The following is a 12,738-nucleotide window of genomic DNA, read 5'->3' on the forward strand; positions in this document are numbered from 1 at the left end:
AAAAAGTCATATGGTTTCCAAGGATACCAAGAAAGCTGCAGACAGTAGGCTCTGCTGGACACCGCTGTGTGCAGGTGTCAGCCCGCAAGAACAAGCAGATTCCTTCAACAATTGAACAGGACATCTCCTGGTCTTAGGACCCAGCCAATAGACCTGGAATGGGCTGTGATGGCTGGTGTCCAGAGTCATCGCAGGCACCTAAGCTAGGCCTGGGTGCTATATCAGTGATGCTAGATGCTACAGGCCACCAGCTAGTTGGCTCTCGGTCCCTTCTTTATCTCCTGTTCTCACAGCTTCCTCTTTCTGCCTGCCCCTCCCCTCCCCTTTCCACTCTCATCTGCTCTCCAGCATTGCAGTCCGCTGCCCGCCCCCACCCCTTCTTCCTGTCCCTGTTGTGTCGTTGGGTGGTATCTCTCCAGAAGGGCGGGGGTGGGGAGGGTGGAGCAAAGGGCGAAGGCCTGGCTAGGCTTTTGGAATCTTTCGCTGTCCTCACACAGGGGCGCCTCTGAGGCTGGGCCTTGAAGTCTGCGGATTTTCCGCTTGCTTCTATCCGCAGACACAAAGGCCAGCCCTGGCGTGCGCGGGAGAGCGCGCTCGCACCCACGACTGTGAGCACACACGCACAACTGTACAAAGACTTGCTACCTCTACACACACACACACACACACACACACACACACAATCTCTCTCCACACCCCGCCTCCCGACAGGCTCGCGCGCACAGCCGTGCACACGCACCAGCACTGGCACGCGCTTGCGTGCACGCGCTCCCGTGGACCAGCCGCGGCCGGCCACGCAGCCCTCACTCTCTGGGCGCGCACACGCAGAGCCGCGCACGGAGGCATACACGCGCACTCACACCCGCACGCTCCACGCCCCTGGCGGCGGCCTGGGCGCTGTGCTGCTCGAGCGACGGGCGGGGACCCGGGCGGGGGCGGCGGCGGCGACAGCGGAGGAGGCGGAGCGGGGTAGCCGGGAGCGGGCTGGCCCGCGCTTCTCCTGGCGGCCGGGGATTTTCCAGCCTGGACGCTGACGCCGCGGACCTCCCTGCGGCCGCCGCGGACCATGGGCGACAAAGGGACACGGTGAGTGCGGGTGGCCGCCCTGTCCCACGCGCGCGTGGGGACGACCTGGGCGAGGGCACGGGTGGAGGTTCCAGTCAGCGTCACCCGGGATCTGGCACTCTGTTGTCTTCCCAAGTCTCTTGTGTGGTTCTCTGGCCAGAACCATGTGTACTGAGGCACCCAGGGTGGGCCACCCCATTGGGTTCACGGCTCCTGGCTGAGAAGAGCTCACACACCCAGCCCTGGTCTATAGACTTCAGGACGCTTTGGGGCAGGCTGACACACAACACACAAGCTCATGAACACATGAGCACCCTTCTGCTGGCACACACTGACAGTCGCTGTCACACTTCGCATTTGTGACACGACGACGTCACATACGGTCTCTCACACACACACCAGTCTGTCAACACATTCTTGCTGTCAGTCCTGTTAGCATACACAGGTCCCACTCGAACACGCACCAGCTCTAACACACCCTCGTGTTGCTACACAGATGCGGGCATACACCGACATACATAGCCTGGCACCTGGATACTGCAAAGCACGATCTAAGCTAGTACGTGCAGTCTGTCAACCCTCTCTGACGTGACACGATGTGGCCACAGGTCTTAGTGACACATCAAGGCTAACCACACACATGCAAGGCAGAAAATGCCTGCAGGGACTGACATCCTCAGAGCAGTGGATACACTCACTTCTGACTCCTCATAGCAGGGCCAGGAACACAGGTCACAGAGTGGAAGGTTCTGAGACCTGGAAGGCAGGTCCCCATTCATGTGGCTTCCTTCCCTTCTGTCCTCCAAAGCACATAGCTGGGGGCTCCATGTAGCTGAGGGAGGGTGAGGGGAACTGTTTTGTAGAGCTTGCCTTGAGAGGAAAGGTTAGGCCCTCAAAAAGGAAACTAGGTCAAAGTAGGAGGGCTAGGGAGGGGCAGGGAAGCTCGTGGGGTCAACCCTTATGACCGGTTCACCTTCCTGGCCCTTGAGAGTCTCCTTGCCATCCTCTCTGGCCCCTCCTCTAGCCTCCCTGCACCTGCCGTTTACCATTGCTTTCCTTATTACTCTTCTGTTTGTGTCCTTCCCTCTGCCTTTACCTCCTTTCTTCTGATATTAATTTATTTATTAAGCCCCTGTTGTATACTAGGCATAGCCTAGGGGATAAGAGATGATCAGAAAGGAAGCGTCCCTGCCCTGCAGTCACATGTTGGGACCCTTAAACAAAATGACTCATTGCCCACTGACAGCTGAGCCTCAGCAGTGAGTGAGGGCAGCTACAGAGGTTATTCCCATTTCCCAGGAGCAGAAACTGAGGCATAGTGGTAACTCAGATACCTCATGTTTAGAAACTGCCTCTCACCAGCCTCCCTACTGATGGCCGTTCCTGGTGGTTAATTTTCCTATTCTTGTTCCCCAAAGAGGAACCAAAGGGTGAGAAAGGTCACTTGCCTTGCTGAAGGTCAGGAGGGGGCAGAGGCCAGGGTCCACTGTGCCTGTGGCTCTCCTTGGGGCTGCACTGTGTGCACCCTGGGTGTAAGGACTAGCAAGGGATCCACTTGGTGCAGACACAGTTTTGGGAGCCTGCAGAGAGCTGTGTTTGCATTAACCTTGAGGGCCCGGGCGTAGCTGGTTTGGTCAGCACTGGGACCTAGGCCTCCCTCATTGGAGGAAGGATGCTAGGATGCGTCTCTCTTCAGCCACACCTGTTCCCCTCCCCACTTAGAGACCCTCTGGCGCTGCAAGGTCGAGCTTTGCTCCCTGCAGAGCACAGCAGGGAGTCAGCAGCCACTGGGTTCTCCTTTGTTCTCCAGTGCTGCTGGTGACCAGGGTGACTCAGCCTTGCTGGGCCTCTCTGTAACTAGGGGAGAAGTGTCACAGCTCACTGATACCTTGAATTGTCATAGGATGAGGACCCTGTGAGCCTCCAGACACCTGTTGGAGAGTCTGTCTGAGGCCAGAGCTTTGTCCTTGACTCCCCCTGCTGTGCTCCTAACTCAAGGGCAGACCCAGTGTTCCCACCTGTACATTGGAGCAATCAGAACTTTGGTTTTCAATGCTCCCCAAAGCTTACTGAGTTCACTGGACATGGGAGTAGGAGCTGTCTATGCCAGGAAATGCAGACTAGCTACATAAACTCCACCTGTCCATCTTTGCCTCCCCTCCCTGGGCTCCTCTAGAACCATGAATTCTGCCTTTCTCTTTCTAGATCTATCTGGATATGAAAGGTAAGCTCGAGAAGAGAGTTTCTTCATTGTGTTCCATTAGCCATAAGATTTTTGCTTTGCGTATTGGAAGGGACATTGCAAATACTGACTAAAATACTCTTAGGCTCTGGAGTCATCACCTGTATCCCTGTCGGTTGGAGGAAGTGGTAATAAGCATTTATCAAAACTGTCACTGCAGTTCACTTGCAGAAACACCGGGGTGAGAGGAGTCCCAGGGTGGAGTAGGCTAGCACCAAGGTGGGACCCTAACAGGGATCCCACAAAGGAGCACAGTCATTGGAGAGTGGCTTCTCTGTACCCTGGGGCAGGAGTCCCCAGACTATCCATCCCCAGGTGATTGTGATGCAGGACACAAACGCTGTGGGAGGTGGAGGAGGAATCCGCACCAGCACTCTGGGCTGCCTGTGGACTGAAACTGTCCTGGGTTGTCCAAGCCGCTAGGATTGACCTAGAAGCTTGAGGAGGCTGAGAAGTGGAACTGGAGCACCCTGGGTCTGGAGGTGTGAAGAGAAGGCCGCAGCCTGGGGGAGGGGTCTGCCAGGGGAGCACAGGCCAGTCATCCCCAGCCTCCAGAATGTCTGGCTAAGCAACAGGATTTTTCTCCCACTGCCAGGGTCAGCTGGAAGGAGAGGGTGGAGCAATTTGGGGACAAGAACAAGTCTTCCTCTCCGCCAGGTGCTTAAGGCAGTGGCCAGGAGAGGGGAGGAGCAGGCCTTGAGGCTGAGACACTCTAGGAAGGAGCCTCAGAACCAAGGCTGCAGGGAGGATGGGGCTGATCAATAAACAGCATATGAACAAGGAAGGGGGGGGTCAGCAAGCTAGATGGTTAAATGCACCTTTGCTGCCTGTCTGGGGTTAGAGTCACATTCCCAGGGGCTGGGGAGATGACTCCAGTAAATGCTCATTGCTTAAGCATGAGGTCTTGAATTAGCATCTCCAGACCCCACATAAAAGTTGGGCATAGTGGGCTCGAACCCTAGTTCTGGGGATGGGGGTAGGGGAGACAGGAGGGAAAGAGATGTGGAGACAGGGATGTTTGCCAGAGCTCTCTGGCCAGCCAGTCTAGCACTAACAGTATATCTCAAAACATAGGGTGGAGAGCGTCTGAGGACAATATCTGATAGTAACTTTTGGCCTTTCTATATACACGCACATACATGTGCATGTACATAAGCACACATACAAGAAGGCTATGCACTAGCCTCACTGAATTCTTTCCACAATTTAGTAACAGGAATTGCTGTTCCCATTTTAAAGGTGTGGAAAGAGGAAGCGTGTTCACCACCAGTTAGCATCGGAACAGAGGTTCCTCTGTCCACCAAGGCCTCTCTGTTGCTGTATAAGTCTACCCAGAGGGAAAGGGGCTTGTCCTATTCACAGCTGACCTTACAACTGCCCCCAGCTGGTCCACCAACTCTAAAAGTGACCAGAAAGATCATCTTGAAACAACAGGAGGGATGGAGTGGAATTTCCTTTGCAGCAGACGTTGTTGAACTCCCCACCCCCGCCCCCATATAACCCTCTTCCCCACAACCCCATCCCAGGGAGGGAGGGTGCTGTAATGGGGCAATCACTGGCTCTCTGTGAACCTTGGCTGTCTGTCTTGAAGTGGTTAAGCCTTGGGTGACCCATCTTGGCTAGAACATGGGGAAGTCCTGTGGCTTTGGCAGGGTTGCTCCTGGGTTGCTGCTGGGCGTGGCTTTGAGCCTGGCCCGGTGTCCCTGAATCCCAGCTGGCTGCTGGGCTGCAGACTCCTTGAATGGCTTGTTTCCTTTCAAGTCTGGACCTTCTGGCCCGAGAGACTGAAATCTCTAGCTGGCATGGGGTCAGGGGTCCTTCCCCATGGACATTTCCCACGGGCTGTGTTGATCGAAGACAGCAACAGGGAGGGTCAGAGTGGCCTTGTGACCTCAACCGGGCTCTCCTCTCTACTGCTTGCTGGGGGTGACACTGCCAACAGTCCAGCTGAGATCTGTGTAGGTGGCAGGGGAGCCAGGAGTGGGCTGAGGAAGATGGAAGAGGCTTTCACAAAGGACCTTAAGCTAGGGACAGAGGGGCAGGTGGGGACTTGAAAGTCTTCTGGGTGGACATGTAGGGCCTTGGAGGATGTGGGTGACCTTGGTGTAGGGAGAGTGAGGAGAGAAGAGAAGATGGTGGGGACAGTGGAGCCTTGGAGAGAGAGCACTGGTGTGTTGGACAGAGAGAAGCAGCAGACAGCTGAGGACAGCTGGGGCCTGGAGTCCCAGGAGCAGGGGAGCAGTACAGAGGATGGGGGTGGGGAGGGGCTGCAGGAAGATCCCCACATGTGGTCAGAAGGTGGAAATGAGAGTCAGGGAGTCTGGTGGGGTGGTGAGGGTGCCGCTGATTACTGTAGGCAGAGGTAAAGGGGGTGGCATCTGGTTGTTTTGGTTTTTTTTTTTTAATGTCCCTCCACAACCTTTCCTCTGCAAAATAGTCACAGAGCCCTTACATCACTGAGGGCTTCCTGGAGGAATATAGGTCTTATAGGATGGAAAAAAAAATTACAGTGTAGTGTAGTGTAGTGAATAAGCTGGCTAGGGCAGGCATGCTTCTGCAGTGAGGGTCCTCTGACTCTGATGGAGGTCTGAAAGGGCTGCCTGAATCAGGTGACCTGAGCTGGGTGCTGGATTTCAAGGAAGGTTTAGGTGACCGTGGAAGAGCTCATGCCAAGGTATTGACAATGGGGCTATGAGGGCAAGGTTTGGGGCTATGAGGGCAAGGCTGAGAGGGGTGGCAGCCCTAGCCCTAGGTGCTAGAGCAACAGAGTAACATGGCATATTCTTGTAAAGTGTGTGTGTGTGTGTGTGTGTATGTGTGTGTGTGTGTGTCCCAGCTGGCGAGCTCTTTTTGGATCTGACTAAGTCTGCTTCTTGTTGGTGAGCCCATCAGCCTTCAGGTCTCAGTCTTGGGCGATGCCTGGCAGACTGGCAGAGCTTTGTTGAACTAGCCTGAACTCTGTCCTCTTTTATGCCTCTGCTCTCAGCCCCGGGGGCTCCCCTAAGTGCTGACATAAGTTCCATCTCTTCCATTAGGGATCCCTCAGAACCAAAGCACTACTCCTCACATTGGGCTGGGTGTTCAGAGGAGGGGATCATGGCTCATTTAGACTGGCAGGTTCCAGGCAGAACCTGTAGCACTCTTTCAGACTGGGGGCTGCTGCCCTAGAAGAGAATGTTTGCGCTTTGAATCTCCTGGAACTGGGGTTACAGATGGTGAGAAGTGTGTGTGTGTGTGTGTGTGTGTGTGTGTGTGTGTGTGTGTGTGTGTGTGTGTGCTGGGACAGAACAAGGGTCCTCCTAGCACATTCCAGGCACTGCCCTGCCATGTGCAGGATGGATCCTGTCCCCGGGGGTGGGTGGCTTGATTCCTAGCAAGGGCGTGGAGAACGGGGGTAGAACTGGGTGGCTGTTTTGAGAGGGAAACAAAGGGCTCTGTTGTCCAGCCCCTTCTCTGCCTCTTTCCTTAGAGGAGCCCTGGCTGGGTCATCTCTCAGGAGACAGCCTCCTCCTTCCTGGGACTGGCCCATCTCTAGAACTACCTCAGAAGAACTCCTTGTTCCTGCTCGGGAGATCTGATGGCAGATGCGGCCCCAAGAGATTAGGCCCCAGGGGCTGGGCCTCACAGGTCCCTGGAGGTCTGTGTGACCCCTGAAAGGATGGGACCCTGTCTTGGTCCCAGGGAGAGAAAATTGACTGTTGACTTACGAGCCTCAGCACAGTGTGGGTGGTGGTGGTGTTGGGGGTGGGGGTTGGGGGGAGCTGTGGCAGTAGGCAAGACTCTACAGTTCCTAAGCTGGCAGGCAGAGTGTCCCTGGCGTAGGGCCTATGGATTCACAATGGATCCCCTTGGTGGTCTTGCAGTTGCTCCTCCAATGTTGCCACCAATGGGAGTAGAAAGGTTTGAGCAAAGGGCCAGAGAAGTAGACTGGGATGGACCATTCTAGGAACACTTGTTCTTGGCCAAAGGGCCAGAGAAGTAGACTGGGATGGACCATTCTAGGAGCACTTGTTCTTGGCCAAAGGGCCAGAGAAATAGACTGGGATGGACCATTCTAGGAGCACTTGTTGAGGGCTCACACACTACTGTGTGACCGAGGATGTGTGATTCACCAACTTAGGCTCTAGTGTCTCTACAGAAGTCTAACCAGCCAGCATGCGTGAGGCCGTTCTCTTGTATTCTGATTCCTGACTTTTCCTCTGGGGGGCCAAAAATGGGGAATTGGATAGTTCAGGCCTCTTAGAGATTGGTGAGGCAGAGCCTGCCAAGGAAGCGGGTCCAGGGTGTAGAGTTCGTGGTGATCAGGGTTCTGAAGGAAGTACCTCCTGCTTGCTTCTGTGGCTTCAAGTCTTCCTTTGAGGTGGTCTTCACTGTCTGGTTTCATCTCCAGTCTCCAGGAACATCAAATCAACTAGTCACTGGCAAGTCCCTGATGGTCAGTTCCCTCCGACCAGGCGATTCCTTCCTGGACGGGTTTTCCTCTTCCCTTCAGTTCCTCTCTCCATCAGACCCCATCCTTTCAGGGTTTCAATATCTACCCAACTGTCCTCGAGCTCACAGATCTGCCCGACTCTGCCTCCCCAGAGCTGGGATTAAAGGCCACTGTGCCTGACTCCTTCAGGGGTTCACTTCCTTCAGGAAGCAGCCGGAGTCTCGGTGGCACTTTGGGGTCCCCTTCTAGGTTGGCTTCTTTGATGCCATCAGATCAATTGGGCCTAGATTAGTTTACCCTGGGTAGAATGGATTTCAAATCCCAGTGCTGACACTCAGGAGCTGATAGCCTGACCAGTTGTTTAGCTGCTTGTAGCTCCCTGTCTGTAAGGCTGGGATGGGACTGGCTTAAGGGCTAGGTGAGCTAACAGGTATAGCTCAGAGTCCTGGCACAAGATCGGGGCTGAAGGTGAGGGTTGAATGTTCTCCCTTCCCAAGCTGAGCTCCCCCAGGAAGAGAACTGGCTCATTCATTTTCAGGCCCCAAAGGCTTCATGCTTAGTATGCAGGGGGTAACCTGGCCCCACATAATGCTCTTTTCATTTGACAGGCCCAGGTTCCCCCAGGAAGCCCTCATTGATCACCAAAGCTTCCTGACCCCTGCCGTCTTCTCACGCGCACATACTTACCTGTCTCCCTGCTTACATCTTGTGATATTCTCACGTGAACCAAGCAAGGGCACCTGGCCCAGATCGCCTTGTCCCTGGTATCTGTGCAGGTGTGGCGAGGCACTGAGCTCTGTATATATTTGTTAACTGAAGGAAGCTGGATGCAGGCGTTTCAGTGGGAGATGTCCTAGGAGGGGAGGGAACCATTTCAGAATATCATAGAGACACAGGAATTAGGTTAGGCTCATGGCCCAGAAGACAGAGGTCGTGAGATGGCCAACTTTCTCTCAGTGAAACAAGAGTTTCAGATCCCGGAACTTTCCGGCAGAGAACCGACAGCGGCTGTTCTCTCATGGTCGGTAGCACTGTCTGAGCAGATCCAAACCTCATGGTGTTAGGGATTGAATCCACGTGTGCTACACAAATGCTCTACTGCTGAGCTATAGGCCCAGTTCTGTTCTTGTTTTTAGTGAGGGTCCCTAGCTCAGGTAGCTTTTATCTCCCTAGATAGCCAAGGTTGATCTTGAACCGTCCATCCTCCTGTCTCTACCTCGAGTGCTGACATTACAGGCCTGTATCGGTGTGCTTGGTTGATGTTTGCTGGGATTGGACCCAGGGCCTTGTGCATACTAGGTGAGCACTCAAACACTTCATCAGAAGAACTACATTCATCCCAGCCCCCCCCCCCCCCCCCCCCCCCACTTTTTTTTTTCAAGACAGGGTTTCTTTGTGTGGCCCTGGCTGTCCTAGAACTCACTCTGTAGAAATCCACCTGCCTCTGCCTCCCAAGTACTGGGGTTAAAGGCATACACCACTACTGCCCAGCAGAAGAGAGGCTTCCCTGACCAGGAATCGAACCTGGGCCATGGAGGTGAGAACACCAAAGCCTAACCACTAGACCACCAGGGAGCATTCCAAATCCCATTTCTTAAGTGCCTCCATGTGAAGCCATCTTTCCCTGATCCTTAAATGTGGGCTCCCTCTGTCTTGCTCACTCCTAGGCACCCCGAGTTTTTCTTTCTTTCTTTCTTTCTTTCTTTCTTTCTTTCTTTCTTTCTTTCTTTCTTTCTCTCTCTCTTTCTTTCTTTGCTTTGGACAGAGAGTGCAAGGAGTCCCACTTGTGGGTGGACATCTGGGTCTGCCTACAGTACACCCACTGTGGTTTGACCTGGCTTGAGGAGGGGGACGTGGCTTCCCATGATCTGCCGGGATCAAGGAGCTCTTTATGCAGTTCAAGAGCCTGCCTCGGCTGGCAGAGCCTAGGTTTCCCATTGGCTGCCCAATAGGCAAGTGCTCAGAACCCACCTCATTATAAGGAACAGAATTCTGGGCACCAGAGCCAGCAGGCTGCGGTCATAATCAGCCAGTTAAACTTCCCAAGAATGGATGTTTGGCCCAGAGGAGTGTGTAGGGGGCCAGGGGGGTGGGTGGTAAGGCTGGGAGGGAGTGCGAGGGGGGCCCAGAGTTGAGCCTGCTGGGCAGAGCTGGGAAAGCGTAGCAGGAAGAAGGGAGAGAAGCTAGAGAGTAAGGAAACGATAGATGGAGAGAGGATGCCGTCTGGGGAGAGCGCCCTGGCCAAATGGGAGCCCCAACCCCACTTCCTCACTGTCTCTCCTAGGAAGGCAAGCTGTTCCTCCTTGAGCCTCACTTTCTCAATGTGTCAGAGTGAAGGTGGGAGAGGCTTTGACCTAGGAGGCCTCTGGGATCTCTCCTTGTTTTACAGGTTCTGTGATGAGGAGGGAGAGAGGCCCCCAGCAACACTGTTCAGTGCTTGAGAGTAAAGACACAGCCTCCAGCAGCCTGTATCTCAGGAAGATCCACATCCTCTGCTGGAACCTGGGGGTCTGATTAGCCATGGGCCTAGCTGTAATCGGTTAATTGGAAGGGGAGGTTTGCTGGGCTCTCCCCAGGCACCTCGTATCCCCAGACTTAGTCCTGCCCAGGACTGTTCAAATTCCAAATAGTGTCCTCGGGGAGGGACTGTTTAAAGCTCTACTCTCCCTTTCCAGGGAGGAGTGAAACCCTGGCCTTTCCATTTCCAAGTAGTACTGTCAGTGGTGTGTGTGTGTGTGTGTGTGTGTGTGTGTGTGTGTGTGCTGTGGAGCATGGAGGAGGGACTCCCCAGAAGTAGAGCCCTATGTTTGGGGTGTGGATTTTACTGTCAGACAAATTCAAGTACTTGCCAGCAAGCTCTCACTTGTTCCCTATTGTGACCCTGGTCAAGGGGTTTGGACTCTGTAGGCCTCCGTGTCCACATCTGGGAATTCAGTACTCCCTCCTACCACCCTGGATGGCAAGGGCCCAGAGGCAAGGGTTTGACAAAATCACTATTAGAGACAGGAATGGTGGTACACACCTGCCATTCAAGCACGTGGGAGGATTGCCTCGAATTTGAGGCCAACTAGTTTCTGGGATGAAAGGGCCAGTGAGCTGGCTCAGCCAGTGAAGGGGTTTGCTGTGAAGACTGACTATCTGAGCTTGGTCTCTAGAACCCGTGCAGCCAAAGAGAGCTGATTCTCATAACACAGACACACACAGGCAAAATGTGATCTAGACGTTGCTTGTTACGGATGCCTGGGGAAGGGACTTTGGCTTTTGTCTGCCTGTCCCTTCCACTCATCCCTCCCCGTGCCTTCTCCCAGCCGGTGCCATGCACACTGCTGCTTGGTGGCTTAGTGGGCTTGCACAGGGCCATAGGAGAAGACCAGTCATGACAGGAAAGGGAAGTAAGATTACCCAGGGCCAGCGTTGTAGTGCTGGGGTGGGGCACCTCCTTTTTGGCCCCTGTCTGCCAAAGCAGATTCTCTGAAAGGAAGTGGGGAAAGACTGCTGAGCTGGAAGCTGGGAGCATCCCAGCCCCAGCCCCAGTCCTAGCTCCTTTAACCCTCACCCCCGTTCAGGGCCCACAGCCTGGTTTGCTGCCAGGGAAGCTGGCGGGCCACTTTTTCACACACTTGGAAAACAACAGCCCTTCCTGGTTCCCAGTGTTCAGCAGGAGGGGCTGGAGAGATGTCCTGAGGTCGGGAGTCGGGGTGGGGGGACTGGCAGCACATGGCAGGAGGCTGCCTCAGCTTCCCCAGCCACTTGCCAGCCTCAGAGTTGGGCTCTGACTTGGAGGCCAAGGCCTAGGAAGTTGGTTATATAAGTCAGCAAGACTCCCTGCTTACTTCCTCCTTCTCTCTGCAGTGAGGCCCTGCAAGCAGGAGGCAGGTGCCACTTTGTTCAGAATCTCTAGGCCCAGCAGGTTATGGTGACCATCCTGTGCTGGGGCCGAGTGGTCTCCTTGTCCACACCCTGCGGGACAGGCTTGTGGGCAGCCTCCGTGCAGGCCACTGGGTTGGCAGTGGGCATTGGCTCCTCCCACACTCGGAGAGCTGCAAAACTTCATTAGAGGAAACAGGCGGCAGGCCTGAGATCATTTGCCTACAAACTGCCCCCAGAGGGGAGCTGGCCTCTGCAGCCAGAAGAACAAATCGCCAGCATTTTTCAGTTTGTTCCACAAACATTTCTCCAGTGCTGGCTAGGTGCCAGACCTCTACTACAGGCATGTCCCTGGAGTGGCCTAATCTACCACAGTGGACATTTAGGGAGCAGTTCCTTCTCATGCGCCACCTAAGGGTGGACCCTTTCTTTCTCCGTAGCTGGAGTGTTGGCTTTCTTGGAATTCTTATGAATGAAGAGCAGCTTCTTTTAGACTGGGATTTTTCAGAACTGGCTTATTCCCTTCCTCCTGGGCTGTGTCACCCTTCACCCCTCCACCCCAGTGAGCAGAAGTTTCTCTGATTGTCTTACCAGCCCCTGGGTTCCGAGATAGGAAGTGGGGACAGCCTCTTATAGCACTTGTATGTCTGGGGGAGAAAGAAAGTAAGTGGCTGGAACATTCCTTTTGGTGGTTTTTATTATTATTATTATTATCATTATTTTTTTAAGATTTATTTATTATTATAAATCTAAGTACATTGTAGCTGTCTTCAGATGCACCAGAAGAGGGCGTCAGATCTCATTACAGGTGGTTGTGAGCCACCATGTGGTTGCTTGGATTTGAACTCAGGACCCTTGGACTTCGGAAGAGCAGTCGGTGCTCTTAACCACTGAGCCATCTCTCCAGGCCCCATTATTACTATTTTAAAAGACAGGATTTTTCTGTGTAGATCTGGCTATCCTGGAATTCTGTAGGCCAGGCTGGCCTTTAACTCAGAGATCCCCCTGCTTCTGCCTCCCAAGTGCTGGGATCGAAGGTGTGCACGAAGCTACTACTGCCACCACCACCCAGCTGGCTGGAACATTCTTTTTATTTTATTTTTTTAAAGATTTATTTATTTTATATATGTGA

The 12,738-nt window shown here is 54.0% G+C and overlaps 1 protein-coding gene and 1 non-coding gene across 3 annotated transcripts in view; one reads left to right on the forward strand and one right to left on the reverse strand.

The window, feature by feature from the left end:
* Window positions 1–766: 766 nt before the first annotated feature.
* Arrb1 (arrestin beta 1) overlaps window positions 767–12,738 on the forward strand; it is a 73,467-nt gene continuing 61,495 nt past the window's right edge. For both annotated transcript variants that reach the window (XM_021167486.2, XM_021167487.2), the window contains exon 1: window positions 767–1,086. In XM_021167486.2, the coding sequence (XP_021023145.1) occupies window positions 1,067–1,086 (20 nt within the window). In that variant the 5' untranslated portion in view covers window positions 767–1,066. The remainder of the gene's footprint in view (window positions 1,087–12,738) is intronic.
* Window positions 9,243–9,314, reverse strand: Trnae-cuc. Its single transcript has one exon. It is a non-coding gene; the product is annotated as a tRNA-Glu (tRNA).

This window comes from Mus caroli, chromosome 7, assembly GCF_900094665.2.
Source record: "Mus caroli chromosome 7, CAROLI_EIJ_v1.1, whole genome shotgun sequence".
NCBI classification, from domain to species: domain Eukaryota; kingdom Metazoa; phylum Chordata; class Mammalia; order Rodentia; family Muridae; genus Mus; species Mus caroli.